General features: G+C 44.2%; 2 protein-coding genes across 2 annotated transcripts in view; both read right to left on the bottom strand.

Annotated features, from left to right (window-relative positions):
* The window catches only part of ENDOD1 (endonuclease domain containing 1), a 30,636-nt gene extending 22,468 nt beyond the window's left edge, over positions 1-8,168 (bottom strand). Inside the window, exon 1 of the mRNA XM_027087832.1 lies at positions 7,795-8,168. Within this exon, the coding sequence (XP_026943633.1) occupies positions 7,795-8,094 (300 nt within the window). The 5' untranslated portion in view covers positions 8,095-8,168. The remainder of the gene's footprint in view (positions 1-7,794) is intronic.
* Positions 8,169-11,539: 3,371 nt separating this feature from the next.
* Positions 11,540-24,507, bottom strand: LOC113610006 (lysine-specific demethylase 4D-like). The gene is made up of 2 exons (XM_027087787.1): positions 24,269-24,507; positions 11,540-13,438 (listed from the first exon to the last, which is right to left on the bottom strand). Exon 2 carries the CDS (start codon positions 13,094-13,096, stop codon positions 11,540-11,542), a length of 1,557 nt encoding a protein of 518 aa, XP_026943588.1. The 5' UTR covers positions 13,097-13,438; positions 24,269-24,507.
* Positions 24,508-24,851: the final 344 nt, after the last annotated feature.

Below are 24,851 nucleotides of genomic sequence, written 5' to 3'. Positions count from 1 at the left end.
AGCTTGGATCTCAGGGTGCAGACGGTAGGGATTAGAGGGGTGAAGTCTGTCAACGGAGGAGCAGAAGCAAGACCATCAACCACCCTGAACGGTCCACTTGGTTGTGAAGGAGGTGTCCAATGTTATCATGGGTTCCATGGTTCCAGATACAACACAAATATCCAAGAATGACAAAAGACCTTTTTCTGGTTCATAAACCCAGTTTTCCTTTCCCTGTGTTTCCGTGTGTCCTGAGACTATGATGGATGCCCAGTCTTTCAGATACATAAACAGTGGCCATTTCCTTACATGGTCCCTGTTCAATCATGCATCCTGGGCAATTCAACCGCACCTTGCAAGTCAACTGGAACATGTAATCTAATTTATGTTTTCAAATCCTATTTCATCCAACTATTTACTCTGCAAAAGGTGAAGTACTCATATTTTCAGTTTTGATTAAAAATATTAAATGCCCTCATTTGACCTCCTTTGAATGAGCCACACGTCTGTCAGGCACTGGGTAAATAAAAGCATGACTGGACTACTAAATGGTGCTTCTATTTTGGGTTCACCCTATGAGTTGGTTTCTTTTTTGTTTCTCCTTCCTTTCAGTGGCCAAATAGATATGTCAGCAGGCAAGGAATTATTGCTGCCATAGATGTCAAGTTCTACTAACCAAAAGGGTACGTGACCACTCAGGAGACATGATACATAACATGAAGGAAAAACATTTTTGAACTAACAGGAATTCTAGGAGCGAGATCAGATCACTGGCAGTGAAAGCTACTGGCAAACGGGAGGACTTATTTTCTCATATTTCCGCTTGTACAGCTGACAGTTTAAAAGGAAGAGGAATTAAAGCCCAACAAATAAAATCTTTATTCCTCAAGGAATGCTCCATTCAATCACCATGAGCTATAACTGAGATTTCCAGGATGGTGTGTTAGAAGCCAAGCCAGACATCATCCAAAGAACTGGATTAGTTCAGTAAAATAAAAATAAAATAACAGGGCTTCCCTGGTGGCGCAGTGGTTGAGAGTCCGCCTGCCGATGCAGGGAACACGGGTTCGTGCCCTGGTCCGGGAGGATCCCACATGCCACGGAGTGGCTAGGCCCGTGAGCCATGGCCGCTGAGCCTGCGCGTCCGGAGCCTGTGCTCTGCAACGGGAGAGGCCACAACAGTGAGAGGTCCGCGTACCACATTAAAAAAATAATAATAATAAAATAAAATAACAAATCAGTCAATTTGGAATCCGGAGAGAAAATACTGACATTGTCAGTGGAAAGCAGCATGGTACAGCAGAAAGAGAGCTAAGAGCTCTGGAGTGGGACAGCCATAAGCTCCAATCCAGACTTTGCCATCTAGCAGCTTTGTGACCTTGGATAAGTTATTTAACAATGCTGAACCTCAGTTTCCTAAACTATAAACCATGGGTCATAGGACCTAGAGTTGTTCTGTGAATGAGTTAATTTGTGAAGATCCTTGCACACAGTAAGGGATGAGTAAATGACAGTTCCTTTCCTGGATTGTCCAAATTTAAGTCTGGGCTGAAAGAATGGTGCACAGCTCCATCACCACTAGACTGTTCCAGGACAAAACATCACTAAAATGTTCTGCTGATATAGGGCAAGTACCCTAACTCGCTTCTGAGAATGACCACGAATCAGATGGAAACACTAAATTCAAAGATGAAGAAAAAGCCAGAAAAGGAGAAAAATGGAGTGAAGGGTAGCATGTATGACTGCTGTTTTTACTATCTGCACTCCAGTAAGGAAGAAATTGTGAGCAATTGATTTTGGAACCATCCCTGTGAGCCCGGCGCTTCCTGGCCCTCCTCGGGCTTAGCAGAGTAGGCTGGAATGCAATTGCTCACTGTTCGTCTTATGACAACACACCTCTTGGTTGCTCAGGTCTAGGAGGGTGGAGGTGCCTCTGGCACCTGTTTTGTTTTTGTTTTTCCAATCACCTAAATCCATCTACCCATCCACCTGTCCATTCCATCGTCCATTCATTCAATCTCTCACCATGTACCTTCTGAGCACCTATCATGTGAATGTGGGACATATACCGAGCATTTGAGAAGATACACAGTTGGATGTTTTAGGTTGTTGGCGAGATTTGTGGAATTGCAGGAGTTGCCTATCTAATCCAACATTCCATTCATGTGTGTGCGTGTTTAACATCTATTAGAGAAAGACCTTACTAGTGTACACATTACTATTTATTAAGACCTCACCATATTACAGGTTCTATGCTGCATGCTTATATGTGTTATCTCGTTTATGTGTCACGACCACTCTGTGAAGTCAACACTGTTATCATCTTTAATGAACAGATCAGAAAAATAGGACTGGAAGAATTTGATCACACAGATTGTAAGTGGCAGAGCAGGGATCTGAAGTCATGTTTTTTTTCTTTGTTTTTGTTTTTGTTTTTTTTGCGGTACGCGGGCCTCTCACTGTTGTGGCTTCTCCCGTTGTGGAGCACAGGCTCTGGACGCGCAGGCTCAGCGGCCATGGCTCACGGGCGCAGCCGCTCCGCGGCATGTGGGATCCTCCCGGAGCCGGGCACGAACCCGTGTTCCCTGCATCGGCAGGTGGACTCTCAACCACTGCGCCACCAGGGAAGCCCCTAAAGTCACGTTTCTTAACGAGGAAGGAAGAATCAGAATTGTCCTGTTTGCTGTGTCCCTTACCCAGAGATGTGTATATCTTCTTTATATCTGTTCTCTGACACAATTAAAAGAGGGCTGATGTTAGAACAAATGAAACAGTGTGTCAAACAGTTTCAGGAAGTGCAAGCAAGAAGCCACTGATGGAAATTAAAAATTAAGGACTTAATCGAGGTTCTAGCTGTGACAACTGTTCACATACATTTACTAAGATTTGAAATATGACTTCATTGGGCCCTTTAGGAAAATACTTTTGCCGTTAGCAGGACTATCTGCTTCTCTCCGGAGCCACTGACACCTAAGCAACATTCACGTGGCCAGATATGTGCTCTGACTTGTCCTACGACTGTTGGGAAAGAGAAATGGAGTAGAAATAAAGATTTCTGTATAAAAGATGAGAATTGAAGTCCTATGACCATTAATGCAGTGGATCCATGGGAAGTCAAAGATCTCCATGATTCATCAAAAGAGCTCCGGACTAGGAGCAACTAGTCATGAGTTCAAATCCAAGCTGTGTGGCCTTGGGCACAACAATTAACCTCTCTGAGCCAGTTTCCTCCTTTCTACAATGAAGAGAATAAGATCTACCTCACAGTATTTTTGTAAGATTAAAGAAGTATAAGCAGAATATAAAACCAGTTCCTTCCAATATTCACGTTTACAAAATGACAGGGTCTTGAGGACTTCCCTGGCGGTCCAGTGGTTAAGACTCTGCACTCCCCCAGCAGGGGGCACGGGTTTGATCCCTGGTCGGGATACTAAGATCCCACATGCCGCGTGGCATGGCCGCCCCCCCAAAAAATTGTTTTTTAAAAATGACAGGGTCTTATACGTTGGCTTCTAGCGTGAACTGACAACATCCTTTGCAAAGGCATCACTAGTACCTTATCCAAAAATTCTTCCATTAAACAGAAATGAGCTGAGCAACTAAAAGGTTGGAGGCTCCCTGTACTAAACCAGAACCCAGTTCTCAATTTTGACTGCAAACCCTCCGGACCATCTCTGTCCTGCTAATAGGGACACACTGTCTCATCTCTTTCTTGCCTTCTCCCCATTCTCAATTTAAAGGTGACCACATTCCACATAAAACCCACAACAGCCCTCTGTCTCCTCCTCTGTTTCCTTTTTTAAAAATTTTTTTTGATATGGACCATTTTTAAAGTCTTTATTGAATTTGTTACAACAGTGCTTCTGTTTTATGTTTTGTTTTTTTGGTCAGGAGGCATGTGGGATCTCGGCTCCCCGACCAGGGATTGAACCTGCACCCCCCTGCACTGGAAGGCAAAGTCTTAACCACTGGACCTCCAGGGAGTCCCTCCGCTTCCTTTTAAAGTTCTCATTATGTCCTTCAGAAGGCCCCTCAGATGCGGGATCCTGTCATCTGATGCTAAAGAGATCGAAATCATCTGGGGTAGTTCCAAAGGCCGGAGCTAGAACAGGTGGGGTGGATTTAGAGGAAGGTTCCAGCTCTGCATATGGAATATGTTTGGAACAGTGGCTGCTGGTTAGCTGGGAGGCAAGCTTCTAAAGCAGGCAGCTCTCCACCAGGGAAGCCCAAGCAGAATATCTCACCCACTGCTGCCTGACCGAACTTCCGAACATCAAATGATTTTATTCAACACTTACTGAGTGCTTTCTATGTCCTAGGCACTAGAAATGCAAGCCCTCAGTCTCTCCGCTGGAGAGACGGACCCACAAGCAGGTAGGTATACAACAGTGTGGTAAGTAAAAAACTAGAGAAATTACAGGGAGCACTGTGGGGTGGACCTAACTCAGGAAGTGGACCTCACTCAGGTGGGCTCTTCCTTCTGGAGGAGGTGACACCTCGGCAGTCTTAAAGGATGGAGTAGGGAGGCAGTGAGGGGCAAGACGGGGGCAGTGTAGAAAGGGCATTTGGGGCAAAAGGAATCAGCATGAGCAAAGGAACAAATGTGACCAACAGAATGGCTTATGAGAGGCACTCCAGGCAGCTAGATAATGCTAGAACAGTACGTGAGGGTGGGGAGGGGTAGGAGACAGGCTGGAACTACAGACAGGAGCCAGGGCATGGGGCCCCTGTAAACTGCATTCTGCAGGGTGGAAGTCTGGGTCCCTGTGTTTTCAAGCACAAGAGTGCTTACAACACCCTAAAGGTTTTACGCACGAGTGACTTCAGTTTCTATCATCTTCGATTCAGGAGGTTTTCGGTTGTTGTTGTTTTTCTCTCCCCAAAGGGAAACTGCAGGACAGCCTTGCAAGCTGCCCTAATTGAGCTTCAGGAGCCTCAGGGTCAGAACAGCCCTACCTGACTAACTACGGAAGGCAAGCACCCAGCTCCTTTGGTCCCCTGCCTCTTCCTCTATCTGCTGGGCCTCTTGGTAACACTAACTTCCTAAAGAGGTGATGTGGGCACAAGGTGACTCAGCATTACAGAGTGCTTGGAAGCAGCCAGAAGTCCACGTTGAGCCCTGAGCATCTTTCTGCAGTGGGCACACTGGCTGGGAGGCAGGCCTTGTGGGGGGGGCAGGTTTGCTGCAGTGTGCTCCAGAGCCTGCCAGCATGGCAATCTGACGGCTTCTCCCCCCTCTCTCCTTCCTTGCCTCCTTCCTAATAGCCCCTGGCTCCTGGCTGACTTGACTGGACACTGCGGTGGGAAGGGACGGGCAGCACAAAGCTGTCTTGCAGAGAAAAGCATCCTTCCAGTTGTGCTCAGCCACTGGGCCCTTCCCACTTCCCCAGTCGGGAACTCTGGTCTCCTGTGCTTTTGTGAACCACTGTACCTCTCACCTCTGGAGCTGCCATTTGGAATTATTCCCTCCCACCCCACCAGCTCCTTCCTCCTTCCGCATCCTATTTTACCTCTCCAGTCCTATCCCTCATTACCAGGGCCCACGGTCTCCACTGCCTACGTGAAGGTTCTGTCCGTTTCCTCTCTGCTGAATGAGTCATGCTGCTTTGGGCTCCTTCAATAACTGCATAAATGGCTCTGCTCCACACCCCGGCCCCAAACCTTCCTTGATCACTCCTTCATACCCGACCCCTCCCTTCCATCACTCCTCTTTATTCTGAGCACTTGAGTCATCTACTCACTGAGTCATCTACTCACTTGTACTGGGTTAGCTGCTCCAACCACTCCCCACACACTAATCCCTGACTCAGCCATGCGTTTCTCACACAGCATGTCCCCTCTGCTGGGAATGTCTTTGTCCTTGTCTCCCTTCTGAACTCTGCCTCATCCTTCCAGGTAAAGCACAAACGTCACCCTGACCCAAAGGCTTACCCCGTCACCTCCAAGATGGATTAAATCTAATAAGACGTCTTCTACCCTTTTAAACTGAGGATGTTTTGCTTATGTCATAATAACAGCTAGGACTGATAGACCAGGCACGAGAACCTTATATGGAGTAATTCATTCAATCCTCAAAATCACCCTGTTATTACCTCTAAGTCAACCAGCCCAAGTTTACAGCAAGTCAGTGGAAGAACTGAGGCTTAAACCCATGCAGCGTGGCTCTAATCAGAGGTGTTGCCACCTCGTCACCCAGCAGACCAGGAAGCCTTTGGGTCCCAGAGCTACACTCTGTTCCCCTGGCACCCCAAGTGCCTGGCACACAGTGGGTGATTACTAAATGTGGTAGTTCTGGATTTAACTGAAATTTGTTCAGCATGCATCCCACGTCTTCCTCACATGTACGTTCTGTCTCCCCAAGCCATCCATGAGACCCTCGGTGAGAAAGGACCAGGTCATCTATTTTCCTCACAGGTCTGCAATCACATGCATACTGGGGAACTCGGGGAAACGCAGAGAGCTCTAGGGGTGCAGATGGGGGCAAACTAACTTTAGGTTACTATATGCCTTAAGTGTGTATACTTTACAAAGGCTTTTTCACATGCCTGATCTCAAAGGTTCTGACATCAACAGGCTGTGGAGAAGGTAAAGAGACGGAGGTGCAGATGGCCTGAGAGCTGGTCAAGGTCTTAGAGCCAGAAATAACTGAATGATATTATAGAAATTACAACCCAGGGCTCTGAATAAAACAGCTGAACGCCAGTCCCCTGCTCACAATGCCTAGGCAGCTGTGGCCATCAAGAATGGGCAGGCTGATGTAAGTCAACTATATTTCAATTAAAAAAAGTAAAACAAGAAAAGATCAAGGTCAACCAGTTCTAAAAAAAAAAAAAAGAATGGGTGGGCTGAGTGTTCAGCTCCTCCCCCAGATCGGGTGTCCTTGGTTGCTGGGACAGGGGAGCCTGGCAGGGTGTTCTCCACAGGAGGCTGGCTGCGCATACCTAGGGCAAGGTGTGTGAAGGCAGCTTCAGCAGGACCTCTGGGAGCCTCTTGGAGTGTCTGCTCACTCTCACCAGACAAAACAGAAAACCCTGAGAGATGACACAATTTCCAAGTGGTCTGATAATATAGATATGAAGAGCCAGGAGAAACAGGTTTGTTCTTCCCATTAGTAGGAGGTAGTCAATGTCCCTACTATTTGTAACTATCCCATCGCATTTCTAAAAATCCATACCTTTATTTCATTGTCCTAACCCAACATTAACTTCAGATCGAATTTACTCAATGTCCTGTGCAGAAGGGAAGGCTTTTCAGGCTCAGGTGGCCTCTGCAGAAGAAAAGCTTTTTCCTAGTAGGAAGGGCAGTGAACTTCTAGCCAGAAGACCTGCCCCATCTTTATGCAAGTCTCATCGCCCTGCTGAGCCTTGATCTCCTCTTCTGTAAAATGGGCATGAAATGCCCACTCACCCACCCATCCCACAGAATTGTGGCAACGACCTGTGCGCTCCCAGCCTAGGCATCCCGAAGATTTGAGTGGTCTCTTGGGTCTCCGTCTCACTGTCCTCATTATTCAGGAAGTGAATGAGACACTGCAGATGTCTCCTCTGAAGTGCAGAGAGAACCACCTCCCACTGGGGGCCTCGGACCCCTGAGGCTTAAGCGAAGGCTCGCAGATCGCCCAGCTCTGGCCGTGGCTTTGACAGGGGACGAGGCAGTCTGTAACTCCGGGGGCGCGGTGGGGCGGGTGGAAACCCGGGTTTCCCGACGCTGGCACCGAAGGCTGGGGCTGCCCTTCCCCGCCCTACCGCTCACGGTGTCTGCAAAGTGCCCTGGGAGGCCAGCCCAACGGTCGGGCTTGGGAAGCGCCTCGCTTACCTGCGGCTCCACTAGCCAGCGCTGCTCGGCTCCCAGGGGCGCGGGGCGCGCGGCGCGGAACGCCGAGTACACAGGGATACGGTCCCAGGTGCTGTACAGGGTGGCGAAGCGCTCGGCGCCCTCGGAGCGCTGACAGATCTTCACGTGGGCAGCGGCCGCCAGCCCCGCGGGCGGGGTCCCGGCGTAGAAGAATCGGTCGCATTCGCCGAAGCCGGCTTCCTGCTCGCTCACGAGCCGGCCCTCCAACAGCCCCGCCAGAGCGAGGAGGCCGCCCAGCGCCAAACAGCGCGCGGGGCCCATGGCGCGTCTGCGGGCCGGGCGGGGAGAGCGCGAGGCCGCCGAGCGGGGCCGCGGGGAAGTCGGAAGCCGGGGGCGGCGCGGCTGAGCTAGCGCTCTGCGGGCCGAGCTGGGCGGCCCCGGCGGCAGGGGCGGGTCCGCGTCCCGAGGCCGCGCCTCCCTCTCACCCTCCTCCCTGAAGATGGCTGCGCAGGCCCGGCGCCGGGCGCGGGGATGCACCCGGACTTGCACCGCCTGGTTTCTGCAGTCTGCGCTCGCAGGCTCGGGGACGCGCGCTCCCAAGACTGAAGGGTATGAACCGGGTCCGCTTAATCGGAGGAAACGGGAAGTAACCGTCCCTGGGGCTGGGAGCCTAGAAGCCTCCTGAGCCAGCGCGCCCCAGGGATCCTCAAGGATGCAAAGAGGTGGCAGGAGATGCCCACATAACTGTGGCTCTTTGGCTCTGATGGGCAGGGACCCCCAGTGACATCCGACGGAAATCAGTCTCCCCCTTCCCAACGAAATGCTCATCCGCCAACACACGGACACAACTTTGATGAAGTTTCAGCAGATCAGAAGCCAGGAGACCCAAGTTAAAAATCCTCTTCTAGGAAATTCCTAACCTAGGGAAATAAGACAGCTCTTGTGGTTTACTTGGTGCTGCGAGGCTTAGAATCAAAACCAAGAAAGAAACGAGACCGGCCAACATCACTGGTTGGTAGGTCGGTTGATTCATATTTCTTTCTTGAGTGCCTATGTGCCAACCTGGGTTCAGCGACTGGGTACAGTGGTAAACAAGAATAGGGTCCCTGCGGTCCTGCAGACGAAAACTAGTGGGGAAGCGTGTCGTTAATCAAAGAAACAAGCTATTAAAGGAATAATGACACACACTGAACGTGGAGCTCTGAGAACCTGCCCCTCCGGGGATTCAGGGCGTGTTTGCCTGAAGAGTGTTGTCTGGTCTGAGACCAAGATGTTGACATGAACTAGGCAAAGAGGAAAGCAGCATGGGCTAAGGGGTCTCCCAGCAGAAGGGAACATGATATGTTGGAGGAATTTAAGGAAGTTGGATGTGGGTAGAGAACAGAGACCTGGGAGAAGGTTATGAGAAATAGGGCTAAAGGAGGCAGGAGACACAGCATTCAGGGGATCATAGGCTAGAGGCCGTCAAACATTTTTCAGCAGGACACGGACCCATATTGAGAAAACAAGCTTCATGTAATAATCCTTATGCTTAAAACTGACATTGCAATCTAGTATTTCTGCTGTGTTCTATTTTGTTCCCCTTTAAAAAACATGCTGTTGGTAACCCACAAAGTTGTTTCTATGACCCACTAATGGCTCATGTCCTGCAGTTTGGAAAGAAATATTATATAAATCATGTTGAGGATTTTAATCTTTCAATGGCGTAGACACAATCACATTTGCTTTCTGGGCAGAAATGGGCAAACTGGAGTGGCCCAGAATGAATGAAGCAAAACATTTATAAAGATCCAGATGAGAGATGGTAGCTTGAACTGGGGTGGTGGTTGAGACAGAAGCAGAGAGCCTACTAGGGTGCCTTCACTCACATCTTATTATTTAATCTTATTTCCTCAGTGTGCCACGTGGGGTACTGGACCAGAGCGTTCAGATGCTTGTCCAAGAGGGCATAATCAGTGAGTCCTGAGCCAGAATTGAACCAGGCCCGTCTGCTTCCTAAGCCTGGCCTTTCCTCTAAGTCACAGCAAATCCATGAGGTGAACCAATAAAATAGGAGAGAAATTGTCAGAAGAGCACATTTTGGAGCTTAAGAACCAGTTCCTTGGAGGCTTCAATACTTGAAAAGTTTGCCTATGTTTGGCCGCTGAAATGAAACCTAAATTTATTTCTTAAAAAAAAAAAGACACATGCAGTGTGATGTCACAGTAACAACTAGACTTGCAGTCACATGTTCCTTCTGCATCCAAACTATCATTTTCAATTTCCAAAATTTATTCTGAGTTTGGCCACTTCTGTGCATTCTCAACACTATGGCCTAAGTCAGTAACCATCGATTCTCACCTGTATTACTTAGATGTTCTACCTACTTCTCCTGCCCCCAAGGGGTCCACAGAACAATTAAGGTGATTAGTTAAATATGCAAATTATGTCGTGTCAAGTGCTGTTTTAAACTTCCAATGCCTTCTCATCTCAAGCTGAAAAACTCAAATATTTAACATGAGCGACAAGATGCTGCCTCTCCCTTCTCTAGCCCCAGATACAAATGAGCTTCCTCTCTATCCACACAAAAGCACCAAGCTCTATGTTAGGGCTGTTACACTTGTTGTTTTATCCAAGTGGACATCAGCTCTGGACCTTCCTTCTTGTCATTTGGGACTCAGAAAGGTCTCCTGCTTTATGAAGTATCCCCTGACCACCGGAACCGCACCGCCCATTCTGCACTATCACCCCACCCCCTTTAATCTTTTCACAGAACATAGGCCCACTTGAAATTGTCTTGTTCATTTATTTGTGGATTTGTTTATTGGGATGTATCAATGACTTAACCACGTGAAACGTACGTAGAGCATTGAGAAGGCAGTGGAGACTTGGAGAGAAGATTTTCACATGCTGGCACTTTTTGCCCTGTGTTTGCTCATCTCTCCTAGCAACCTGGATCAGCCAAGTGCCAGGTGATTTCCTCCAAGTCTCCCTTCAGATAGGGCTGCAAACCAAATCCCCCAACCCAGCCAGCTGGAACCCAACAATCAACCGCAAACTCACTCACCAACATCACACAAGGCAACAACCTCAGAAAAATAAGTTTTGCTTGAAATGTGTTGATATAATTATTAAGAAAAGTGCAAGAAAAACGACCAACTCTCAGCTGACTGAATGAACAACACAAAATAAAGTCAGATTTTAATATTCCAGTTACCTTTAATATATTTAGTAAAGTCAGATTTTATCATTCTGGTTACCATACTGGCAGAGAACACATTGTAAATACATCAAAGACTCAGAAAGATTATCAATTATTATCTGAGTCTCTACTGACCTAACTGGTCACAAGGGCCTAGTTTGGCAAGAAAAGCGGGAAGGGAAGGGGGAAGAGGAAAAGGAGGGAGACTGGAGGCTAATCAAAGCCCAGGATTCTTTAGAAGTTGAGCAGCATCCAGAGCTGGCCCACGGGATGGGAGTCTGAGGTAGACTGGGCTCTGGCGACCTCAGCAGGACCTAGTTTCCAGAGACACTAGAGTGTCCAGTGCATGAATCCTCAGTTTGTGACACAGGAGTTAGCAGTGTCCAAAGATTCCAGGGTCTGGAAGGAAGAACAAACTTTGGCGAATTTGGTAAGCACCACGGACCCAGCAGGTCCAGCGGCAGCACAGGAGGGACTCATGCAAGACTAGTGACGTTCCAATAGCCAAAGCTCTGAAATGTCAATGCGACCAGTCTCAAAGGATCCCCACGCAAGAGCAGTGGAGTAGAAAGGCATCCCCTGGGCTTAGGGGACAGGGCCACAACCACACCCAGAAGCCTTGGCGGGATGCTGGAGCCCAGGGCTGAGCGGATCAGCGTTGTCCGGCGACGGTGCAACCACAGGCAGGGGCTGAGCCTCTGGGTCCTGAGCAATGCCCAAGGAAAGCCTCCTTTTAGCCCTGGGGGGAGCAGTTGGCTCCTGAGTCCCCTGTTTCCAAGGACGACGACGAGGGCCACATCTTCCAGCTGGGTGGCGATTCGGGGCAGATGGACCTGGGGTCGACGGCTGGGTCGGGCCGGGCTCCCCGCAGGTGCAGGTGGCCTCAGCCTCGAACTGGGCGGCCGAGCAAGAACCCCGGGCCGGCGAGGAGCGCCGGGACACAGCACTCACAGGGACTCGGTGGCGGGTCTCACCGTCTGCGGCTACAGGCCTATGGGGGCGCCGAGCGCGGCGTGGCTGGTGGTGCCTCAGGCCCAGAGCGGCTCCCCAGGGCGCGGGGACCTCCCTCCAGGCGTCCAGGCCCTGGCTGCTGGGCTCCGTGGGCTGCGTGTGGTCCACCACGGTCTGGTCCTGCCCGCGTTTCCACAGCTCGTAGCGCTCCGGTTGCAGGATGCGCACGAAGGCGTCCATAGAGAAGGCAACACGGCCTTCCCCGCAGCTGCACTGCGACGCCACTTTCCCATAATCAATCCAGCGCGGGGAGGCGAAATTGATGGCTTCCGCGCAGTTGAAGCCATGGTTGAAGCCAGAGTGGTAGCCATAGGGAAACGTCACCATGAACTCTCCAGCCTCCTGAGTGATCCGACCGAAGGGGATGCCGTTGTCCTTGAGGACCGTGGGCGAGATGAGAGCCACCTTGTGCCGCAGGAAGGCCTCACAGTCCCGCGAGCTGCCCGGGAAAAGCTCCCTGGCCAGGAGTTCCAGGCGCCGGCCGTGCTCCGGGGGCACCGCGTACCAAGTCTTGGGCTCCCCGAAGTGCAGGTAGTTGATGCTGTAAAGGTCCATGTCCTCCGTGTGCCAGGCTAAGGCGGTCTTCCACATGCCAAAGTAAAGGTAGGGGGTGTTGACGCCTTCGATGACCACTCCGCACTCCTGTTTCAGCAGGTCCTGAATGGTTCCCAGGTGTCCAAGGTTCCACTGCTTCGTGTTTTCATCGAATAAGGAGCCACTGACGTCAGCCCCATATACTGGTGAACCATAGGGGCGTGTTTTCCAGTATTTTCGCTCCAGGTCCTTAAAATCCAAGTGTGGTGGAGTCCCATATTTTTCACTCTTTGCTAAGTGGCGGTACTCACCCACGGTCATGGCCTTCTTATTTTTGTGGTATTGAGTAAACACTCCTGTTTGCCCAGAAATCACCTGCTGGAGGGGAGCAGCTATTAAGATGTCATCGATATCATCATAGGTCTCTCTGGCTTTCCAGTCCTTGGGTGGAATTACCTTGGCCAGGCCTGCTCGGTGTGCACCTTGGGATTCCATATAAGCAATGTATGTATCGAAATCATTAAACTCTTCTTTGGTTGGATGAAATACCATTATGCTACAACTTGGGTTCTGGGCCCAGTTGGACTTAGACTTCATAGCTTTTATTAATAAGGAAGAAACTCCCAAGTTTTTACTTATGTTCTGGATAGGTGAGGATGCTGGAAAACACTACTTTTTCAAAAATGGGTTGGAGTATATCAGCAGGAACCCCCAGTAGACTTTAATGCAATGAGTTGATAATATTTCTTAGGCTTGCTGAGTGTGCAGGGGACTCCACGCTGGGCAGAAGCCTTGCTCAGGACTGATGCTGGCTGAGCCTGCAAGTCTGTAATGTCCTTGGTCGACACTTGGCCCTGGCCTCTTGAGGTCTAGTGAATCACCCAGCCCTGGGTGGGTATCCCAAATGTCGTGTCTTCAGGTCAGTATTGAAAACAAAACCTAAGAAAAAATACAATAGAGACAGGTTTCAAACTAATGTTTGGAAATAGTTACTAGGGCAAAACACCACCATGGAATATAATTGCATATTCAAAGAAAGGCTAAAATTTCATAAGAGTGACAATACAATAAATGTTGTTGTGAACAGTGGAAATTCTTGTACTCTGGTAAGGAGAATGGGAATCATTACATTCACTTTGAAAAACTATTTAGACAGAATCCACTAAAACTGAACTTACCCATGTGCTTTGATTCATGCCTAGGATATGTGTGTGTCTGTGCAATGAAAGTCAAGTCCAAGAATGTTCAGAACAACATTATTTCAGTAGCCAAACACTGGAAACAACTCAAATGCCAGTCAACATTAGAATGGTCAAGTACACTATAGTGTATTCATACAATGGAATACAATACAGCAATGAAGAGAAACAAGAACTACATGAAAATATAAGAATAATTCTATAAACAGAATACTGAGCAAAATTATCCAGACCCAAAAGAATACCTATTCTTTGCTTCCATTTATATAAAGAGAAAAAGGAGGCAATGTAATCTATGTTAGAAGTCAGAGTAGTGGTTACTTTTGTGAGAGAGACAGGTTGTGAGTGGGGGGTGTGAGGAAGTCTCTAGAATAATGTGAATATTCTATCCTGAAGGCAGGTGCTGGTTACACAGCCATCAGAATGGCTCACTGTCATAAATCATCAAGTTATGATGATTTTTACAAATTTCTGTGAAATAATTTTTTTAATTTATTTAAATTATTTAAATAAATTTTGAAATATAGTTTAGGGTTAAAAGCATTAAAGGAGACAGATATCTTTCATCATACCAAAAGGAAAAGGAAGGGTGATTGAAAATATATGAACTAAACATTCAATTGAAGAAGCTACAAAATAGAAGAAGAGAAAGAAGAGGTAGGAGTAAAACAATAACAAAGAATAAAGACAAAGTTAATGAAAGAAAACACATACAACACCAAACACTGATGACCAAAATTATTCTTGGAAGAAATTAATGATAGCAGTAAACCATGGTTATAACTGAGCCTAAGAAAGAAGGGGAAAATAAACCACTAGGAATGAAATAGTACACAAAAGAATTTTTTAAATCTCAAAAGAGAATCTTAGGAGAAACTTGACAGCAAGATTTTCAAAAGATAAGAGAAAAGAATAATTTTCTGGAGAGGAAACATATCCAAAATGGATCCAAGAAACACCAGAAAGCTTGAATAATACCCCAGTATAAGAAGCTGGTTCAAAGTATGACCCCTGAAAGTCCAGGAGACACATCATTTTATGTGTGAATCTAGAAAAGTTTCAAGAAACAGTTAACTCTTATTGTGCAAATTGTCTCAGAGTATGGAAAAAGTTGGGAAGCTACTCAGATGAGGCTATTCTGATCTCTGATAGCAAAACGAAAAAAGGACAATAAAAAATAAAGCTACAGGCCTTCTTTGTTTATAAGCATAGATGAAAACCAAAAATGGAACGTTTTCCAATGAAATACAGCAATATAATAAAAGAATAATACGTCATGACCAAATAGAATGGAAGCATGATTCAACACTGGAAAATTTACTGATATAATCAGAATATTAACAAAGTAAATGAAAAATGCCATCATCTTATAGGTACCAAAAAAGCATTTGATGAAATGCAAAATCCATTCATGATTTTACAATTCTTACTTGAAAAGCATCAAGAGAAACTTGTTTTGTAAGATAAAGAATTTCAAGGTAAAAAATAGCAAGGATCATTCTTAACAGTGAAACAAAAGTAACATTCGCATTAAAGTTAGGAAAAAGAGATGCATCAACATGGAAAGCTGCTCAACATCACTAATTATTAGAGAAATGCAAATCAAAACTACAATGAGGTATCACCTCACACCAGTTAGAATGGGCATCATCAGAAAATCTACATACAACAAATGCTGGAGAGGGTGTGGAGAAAAGGGAACCCTCTTGCACTGTTGGTTGGAATGTAAGTTGATAGAGCCACTATGGAGAACAGTATGGAGGTTCCTTAAAAAACTAAAAATAGAATTACTATATGACCCAGCAATCCCATGACTGAGCATATACCCAGAGAAAACCATAATTCTAAAAGACCCATGCACCCCAATATTTATGGCAACACTGTTTACAATAAGCAGGTCATGGAAGCAACCTAAATGCCCATTGACAGATGAATGGATAAAAAAGTAGTGGTACATATATACAATGGAATATTACTCAGCCATAAAAAGGAACGAAATTGAGTCATTTGTTGAGACGTGGATGGATCTAGAGACTGTCATACAGAATGAAGTTAGTTGAAAGAGAAAAACAAATATCGTATATTAACGCATGCATGTGGAACCTAGAAAAATGGTACAGATGAACCGGTTTGCAGGGCATAAGTTCAGACACAGATGTAGAGAACAAATGTATGGACACCAAGTGAGGAAAACTGCGGTGGGGTGGGGATGGTGGTGTGCTAAATTGGGCAATTGGGATTGACATGTATACAGTGATGTGTATAAAATTGATGACTAATAAGAACACGCAGTATAAACAAACAAAAAAACAGCTAATACTAAACTTTCTTTAGGTTATTTGTATGGAAATACATTAAAATAAATGTTTCAGACATTACACGAAATTTCTAAAATACTTATATGTTCTGGTATAATGTTATAAGTCATAATACTCGTTATTACTTTAAAATGTATATCTCAGAAATAACTAAATTTCCTTGTCAATTTCATTATTATGAACTTTCATCAAATCTTTCACTGTGGTCATTTTTAAGTCTTTTGTCATTTACAGAGAGTGCTGCGTGTACTCTGATGCTTTTGCAAAAATGTTCCTATGAAAGGGTTTCATCTTCAAGGAATTCATGGAAAACACTCTGACAAGTACAGGTTTTTGGTAACTGACTATACTGTGTAACTGAACGAATAAGCATTTTCAGAACTCTAATGGCAAACTGATGAATTCATAAAAGTGTCTTACAAAACATCAAGAAGAAAAAATAGTTACTTACATGGGAATGAGTGAACTGATGAGGATGATTATAATATTTGTGACTTTCTGTTTGAATTAAAAAAAAAATCCCACAAGAACTCTGAGGCAAAAAATATACAAGTCAATTTTCACTGCAAAGTAAAGGAGCTGTTACAGCGGAAGATTACTGGATTGAATGTCACTATTATGACATAGTATGAGTGTGGTTCGTGTTTGGTTATTGCAATCATTGTTGATTTCTTGTGATCATCCATTTACAATGCTTTGTGTCAGTTTATTTATCACTTGTAAAAATAAAATACAGTGTGTGTGTGTGTGTGTGTGTGTGTGAAAAAAAAACATATTGAAAACAATGTCAAAAATAAATTTCACTATGTATACTCCATGTTCAACTTGAACTCTATGGAGCATATGTAATAGTTATAATTTTAGGACAGAAAATATATGTGTACAAATAAACAAAGAAAAAAAAACAAAGCAAACTATCTTATTAACCCAATTTCAAGTGCTTCCGTAATACTGTTTCCTAATCCTCTTAAGCTCCCCTCATTTCCACCATTCAAATATTCTCTTTCACTTTGCCCTGTCCTCAAACTTCAGGCACACCTATTCCACCCCACTTAGAATCCTTCAAATATCCTAAAAGACCCTAAGTGATCTGGCCCACCATCACCTCTTGACCTCACCCCTTTCTACCCTGCTCCTTGCTCTCTCCTTCCAAACACATGCCTGCCTGTGTCTCAGAAAAGGCCGGTATACTCTTGTCTGATGATCTTAGCACCCAGGCAACTCTCAAGCCTCAGCCCAAACATCACCTTTTCAGTGAAGTCTCTCTCCTCTGATTCCCTTGCTTTGGATAAAAGTAGAGAAAATTTTCCTTCGAAGAAAACAGGTACTCTCTCAGAAAACAGTTTCAAGTGAAACTTGAACTGATGGCCAGTACCCATGTAACTCTTCCAGATTCTACTCAAATCAGCCCCACCCTAACTGCATCATTCCTGATGCCATCACAATTGAATGGAATCAGCTCTTCCAACTGTCTAGTAAAAGACCTCATTTTTAAAGTTATCAGTGCACAAAACACAGGTATTTTGCCTGAAATTTTTCCTTTAAGATTTCTTACAAGAAAATATACGGCATCTAAAGGTTATACAAATTTCAGGGTCCTTTTAGGTACAGAGGGACTTCCCTGGGAAAGCTGCCAGAATGGGCGGAGCTAGCACAGTGGTCAGGGCATTAAACACCAGTAGTATCTGGTCAGCACAAGAACCAGGGAGAGGAGAAGAAAACCACGCTAAAGAAATCAGTGAGGAAGAGCTCAACTGCCTTTAGAGAACAAAGGCATTTAACATTCCTCACCCTGTAGTCTCCCCAATAAGACTAAGATCAGCTGGCCTGCCATTGTTCCAAGTAATAGAAACTCCCCACATCTCCTGTGGTCTGCAAGAGGTGCCAGAGATCCCTATATGTTATCTGGGGTCCATTCAAGACAAGAAGAAGCTGGGGCCCAATCCTCTACCACCTCTCTCCCCAAAGAGGTCACCACTATTTGGCTTAAACATAAAACCTTTATCCTTTGGGTCTGGGATCAGGGACAAAATAATAGCCAAGGAAGGGCTTGCTCTCTGTGATCCCTGCTGGTAGCTTTTGTAAGAGTGCATCAAATGCAAGAGGGAAGAGAGATATGGGAACATATGCATATGTATAACTGATTCACTTTGTTATAAAGCAGAAAGTGGCACACCATTGTAAAGCAATTATACTCCAATAAAGATTAAAAAAAAAAAAAAGAGTACATAAAACGAATGTTTCCTGCAGACCCGAATACTGATGGCAGGGGCCCTTTGAGTGAGCAGCAGTAGCTCTTTATACCTCTGCCCTGGAGCCTCATGCGCCATGGAATATGCAGAAGGTAGGTAATGGAGGATCAATACTCTCTTCTCCTTTTCTAACTTTAATGTCAACGATAGAAGAAACAATCTCGAGTTCTCTATAGAATGTATTGGTAATAAATGGTGGGGAGGGGAAGTGGTTGACAATCTAGCTCACCCCTGAGGGAGTATGACAAATGCAGTTAACTTAGCCTCTAAAGATTGGGTGGAAGTCAAATAATATCTCTCTTCCTATTCGAGAAACACCTGATGAGCACTCAAGGGTATTGGGGATAGATTGTTATGAAGGAGAAGCATTGTTCATAAATGACCCTAGATGTTCATCCTAAGATGCCTGAACAGTAGGCTAGCCTAGACTCCTTCCATGACTGGACGGCTATAGCATCCAAAAGGGCCCAAAGTCCCCAGGTGCCTCCAAACGAACAGGGCTGCTGGCTTTCCAAGACAGCTCCTGTAAATGGCTGGCATGATATCTAGGCAGCTTAATTCCCCAAGCAGTCTGAAGGTCCCTTTCCTAATAAAGTGGCTGTCATCAAAGCCCTATATGAAGGAAGAGCAATGGGGAAGGGGCTTCCACTAGAACAAAACCCTCCTCCACATGGGATGCCTCTTCACGTAGATGCTGAAGAAATGCAGAGGCTTATGTGTGCCTTGCTCTGGATGTGTTTCCTGAACTCATATTGTATGACTTTGTGGAATTTTCCTCCATGGACAAGGGGACTCAAAAGATGGGAAGAAAGCAAATAGTAAGGTTTCATCAGGGTTAGGGTTTTCCAGCCATGTGTATCTCAAGGAGAGAGGACCAAGTGTCTTGATGGATTGGATGGAGGGATAAGAGAGTGATTAAAATGATGGGCCAGTAAATTTATCTTGGGTAAAAAAGGAAATGAGAACATAAGGGCAATGATGGAGAATGAAACAGTGTTTGATTCATGGGCTGAATGTCTCCATTAGGTCAAATACTTCTATTAGAACACTGGGAAATGTAAGCTAGAAAGAGAATGGGATGCTTGAAACATAGGTGGTACTCTCATTATTCCCATTTTATGGAGGAAGAAACTGAGGTGTAGAAAAATTTATATTTAAGTTAATAGCTTGTGTTCTCAATCTCTAGAGTTATTTTTGTACTTGACTTATCTTCCATATAAAACTACTTTGAGGGCTTCCTTGGTGGCACAGTGGTTGAGAGTCTGCCTGCCAATGCAGGGGACACGGGTTCGTGCCCCGGTCCGGGAAGATCCCACATGCCGCGGGGCGGCTGGGCCCGTGAGCCATGGGCGCTGAGCCTGCGCGTCCGGAGCCTGTGCTCCGCAACGGGAGAGGCCACAGTGGTGAGAGGCCCGCATACCGCAAAAAAAAAAAACAACAAAAAAAAAAACAACAAAAAAAAACTACTTTGAGAGCACTGTCTAGGAGTTTTTCGTCATCATATTTTCCAAGGGATCTTGGTACTTTATACAGTGCACACTCCAAAAATGTTTATTAAAAAAATAAATAACTAAAATCATTTGGCGCCCACTGCAATCTCTCTCCTCTTGGTTACACCCCATCTTTCTTCCTACTCTCCTGTCTCAGGAGAAGAGAAGATACTCCCCCTCTCCAGAGCTAATCTTGCCATTTAAACTCCTTAAATTGACACCTCCCATGCATTCCAAAACTATGGTCAATTAAATGATCACTATCAACTCCGTAAAGAGTTGAATCATCAGTCATCAGTCTGTTTCCTGATTTAAGCTGCATCCATTCTCTTTCCTTCATTTCAATACCCAACATGTCAAAACAGAAACAAAAATAATCTACGTTTACAAAAGCATTTCCTCATCTCTCTGGTCTTCTGATTCTGACCCCACTTCTCCACTGAAATTCATCTCTGTAAATCATCACATCGTCTCCCAAGTGCTGCTCCATGGGTTACACTTTATCTCTCTACATCATTGATTCATGGCGCGCCTCCTTCCTCCTAAAATGTTTCTGGCCTCCAGGGTACTGATAGTCTTCTCCGGTTCTTTTCTTTCTCCTTGGTTCCACTTCTTTTTCTACTATACAAATGCAGTCTTATTTCAAAGCTAATTTCTCATCTCTCTTTGAACTCTTTTTATTTTTCTCCTTAAATTTCCTTTTTATGTTCACGGCATTCTTTAGTATCACACTCTCCCTCTCTTTAAAGGTATTATTTATTGCCATAGCTTTCTCGAATAGCACTGACTTTCTCCTGCGCTTCTGATTTGCTTTTCCTTCTTGACTGGCCACTGAGCCCCTGAAAATCAACTTGTTTAGTAGAAATTGATCATCTTTCTCCTGAAATTCACTTCCTCCTTTAGAAATCTTTTTTTCTAAGGATGGGAATACAGTATCCCAGTTACCGTTCGTTCTTACATCTCCCTCTCCCTAGTCATATAATCGGTGAGGTCAGGGGATCCCAGGACAGTCTACTGTGAGTCCCCAGCGACATCTGTATACCCCAGGGAGGCTCCCTGTGCTCTCCTTCCTTATATAAGGAGCCAAGGATCCAGCTTGCCTTTCTCTCCTACTTATAGCTGTCACCACTCAAGCCAGACCCTGAGGATCTACAAGTAGCAGTCACCTGTATCATGTGATAATCTGCCCATCTCACCCTAATTTTTAATCTTAAAAATTCTTCTACAATGATTTTATTTAAAACTATATAGGGCTTCCCTGGTGGCGCAGTGGTTGAGAGTCCGCCTGCCAATGCAGGGGACACGGGTTCGTGTCCCGGTCCGGGAAGATCCCACATGCCGCGGAGCGGCTGGGCCCGTGAGCCATGGCCGCTAGGCCTGCGCGTCTGGAGCCTGTGCTCCGCAACAGGAGAGGCCACAACAGTGAGAGGCCCGCATACCGCAAAAAAAAAAAAAAGAAAAGAAAAGAAAAAAAAAAACTATATAAATATATAATGAAATTTTTCATTCTATATGAACATTTCCTCAAAGAAATGAAAAGAGAAGAGTGAAATAATTTAGAAGGAAAGTTAATGTCAAAAATTTAAATACTGTGCTAAGGGTCTTTCCCCTAATACACCATAAAATGCTGATTATGAATATCACAGAGGCCCTTATTTCCCACTGAATTATTAATAGACAACTAAAACAAGGTTAGAGTTGCATATTTGTTTCTGTCTTTGTTTTTGTTAGCTTTGCCACGTGGCATGTGGGATCTTAGTTCCCTGACCAGGGATCAAACCCATCCCCCTGCAGTGGAAGCAGAGAGTCCTAACCACTGGACTGCCAGGGAAGTCCCCTGTATTTGTTTTATAAACTAAATTATTTCCTTTTTACATTTCTAAGGATCCTAGGAAGAATGATGCCAGGCTACCATGTATATAAAATAAATAATGTAGATACACATCAGTCTTCAGATATTGAGCATCCAACTGAAACACTCTGATTTTGTAAGTGTAACTCTGTGCGCGAATCAAAACTTCTCAGAATTTGCCGGTTACAATTCCGGTGATCCTTCAGTGCTCCAGACAAATGTCGTCTCTATGGGTCTCAGACGGTTGCTTTTACTGTGAATCCGCCTCCATGCTTCTTTCAATTGGAGCCACAGGTACTAGCTGAGAATAAGTACCCTTTTGTTTCAGTTACTCTTCCATTTTACCCTTATTCATGGTATCCCCAGTAACACAGAAATTCTTCATCTAAGGAAACTTGACAATTCTGACAATTGAAGAAAAGTATTTTGAGCAGAATGATTAGACTTGATGGATTTCTGGAAATTAGGAGTCTTTCAAAAATAATTCCTCTATGCTTTCCTGGTGTGTGTGTGTGTGTGTGTGTGTGTGTGTGTGTTTTTGTGTGTGTGTGTGTGTGTTTTAAACTGGGGAAGGTAAGAAGTGAAATAAGTTTAATAAATCCTCTCACTGTGGCCCTTGCCCAGTTTGCTTATTGTACAGATTGCTCAACAATTTCAGGACAGCAGGAAAGCCTTCTTGTCGTTTATGTTCTGTGCATATTTCAAAGCTATTATTTCAAATGAGGATTGTTGACAGAATGCCTCAGACGTTAGCCATTGTTTCTGCTGACAGCCGATATCTAAATGCTGTGTTTAATAAATTTCTTCTCAAGTTAGAAAGTCTACTCACCGTTTATTGAAAATAATTATAACCATAATATTTGATAGCAAAATAAATTCTATTTGATGGAGATAAGTGACTCAACGTTCCCCCTATTATTGGACAGTTATTTTGTTTTTTACTTTTCCACAAGTATTACTAATCCCTTATGAATATCCTATACTTCAGTACCGAGATCAGTATATTTGGTAAAACATTAGTGAAATAATGAAATGCCTTGGATTAGATATCTAGAAATGGAATTACTGCATTGCAAGATTTAAACATTAAAAATATTTAGAATGTATCGCCAAAACTTTCCAGAAACATATCAGTTTACATCCTCACCATTAACTTTACTCTGAAAAACAATCTTTAATAATTTGTTAAGAAAATTATTGTGAAAAATTTTGGTGAAAAAGTGTAGCTCAAGTATTAATTTATACTTCTTAAATTACAACTAAGATTGACTTTTTCTTCTTCAGTGAATCTAGCCATTTGTATTGGTTCATATCCTTTGCCCATTTTTCTCTAATATGGTTCTAGTGTTTTTTCTCATCTACTTACATGAACATTTTATATATTATGTGACTATTTCACATATTTTACACAGTATATGAACATTTTACAAATTGCTCATGTGAATATTTTACATGTTAAACCCTTTGTTTAATAGTTTTCTCCAGTTTGCTCTTTCTCTAATTTATATTTAATTTTAATTTTAAATGGTTTTGGCATATATTTCATTTTAATATATTAAAATGTTGAGTGGGTCTTTTCCTTTGTAATGCCTTTCATGGCCTTTATGTTTAGAAAGTTAGAAAGTTATTTGCCCATCCAGAGACAGATAAATATTTTCTTATGGGGTTTTTCCTTTTTATATGTTAATTGTACTTTTAATTTGGATTTTAGTTATACCTTTAATTCTAACTGGGGTTTTGGGTTTGTTTTATTAACTTTTTCTATTGTTTTGCGAGTATGCTATGAGGAATAAGGGAGATGTAAGTATGATTCCTAGTCCTAGTGTGTTGTGTTCCTCTCTATTAGTTTATAGGAGCTTTTCTTTGTCCCAGTGCTCTTAAATTTGTTCCGTCTCAAAATTCTGGTTGTTCAGTTTTATGAAAACTTTTTAGTTCCTTCTTTGACAACTTCCTCTAGATTTTCCCTCTGTACATTATCTCCTGTATTTGGATATCAGACCTCATGGACTGGACCTCCAATTTTTGTGTCTTTTCTTCTTCCAATTTTCTATCTCTTTATCACTATGTTCTACCTTCTGAAAATTTTTCTCCTCCTTATCTTGGAAACCAACTTCTATTGTCTTTTTCATTTCTCCTATCAAACTTTTAATATTTAACAGCTCATTTCTGTCCCCATAGCTTTTTCAAGTGTATATAGCTTCCTTACCTGCCCCCCACCATTGTCCTATTTTTATTTCACAGGTGCACTTATTTCTTCTCTCAGAAAATAATAAAACCCAGACCCATATTGATAAAACAAGCTTCATGTAACAATCCTTATGCTTAAAATTGACATTGCAATCTGGTATTTCTGTTGTGTTCTATTGTGTTCCCATTTAAAGCATATGCTGCTGGTAACCCACAATGTCGTTTCTATGACCCATTAATGGCTCATGTCCTGGAGTTTGGAAAGAAATATTATATAAATCATGGTGAGGCTTTTGATCTTTCAATGGCGGAGACACAATCACATTTGTTTTCTGGGAAGAAATGGACAGACTGCAGTGGCCCAGAATGAATAAAGCAAAACATTTATAAAGATCCAGATGAGAGATGGTACCTTTACTGCGGTGGTGGTAGAGACAGAAGCAGAGAGCCTACTAGGGTGCCTTCACTCACATCTTATTATTTAGTCATATTTCCTCAGCGTGCCACGTGGGGAACTGGACCAGAGCGTTCAGATGCTTGTCCAAGATGGCATAATCAGTGAGTCCTGAGCCAGAATTGAGCCAGGCCCTTCTGCTCCCTAAGTCTGGCCTTTCCTCTAAGTCACAGCAAATCCATGAGGTGAGCCTATAAAATAGGAGAGAAATTGTCAGAAGAGCACATTTTGGAGTTTAAGAACCAATTCCTTGGAGGCTTCAATACCTGAAAAGTTTGCCTATGTTTGGCCCCTGAAATGAAACCTAAATTTATTTCTTAATTAAAAAAAGGCACATACAGTGTGATGTCACAGTAACAACCTGACTTGGAGTCCCCTTTGAGCTGGAGTTGATGACCCTGGTCACGTGGTACTTGTCCCTCAGCCAGGTCATCCTTACCCTTGTACACCTCTGCCATGTTCTCCATGCGAGGCTGTGAGGATTAGGGTTTTCATGGGATTGTTTAATATTTATATTACTATCTAGGATTATACATGTTCCCCAAAGTCGATTCATGTTGTCAACTCTAAACACAATTAAACAACTAGAAATCAATCCCT

The sequence above is a fragment of the Aethalodelphis obliquidens genome, unplaced genomic scaffold, assembly GCF_003676395.1.
Source record: "Aethalodelphis obliquidens isolate GAN/ISIS:26980383/991018 unplaced genomic scaffold, ASM367639v1 scaffold60, whole genome shotgun sequence".
Classification (NCBI taxonomy): Eukaryota; Metazoa; Chordata; class Mammalia; order Artiodactyla; family Delphinidae; genus Aethalodelphis; species Aethalodelphis obliquidens.
This window is presented reverse-complemented; position numbering and strand designations above follow the sequence as displayed.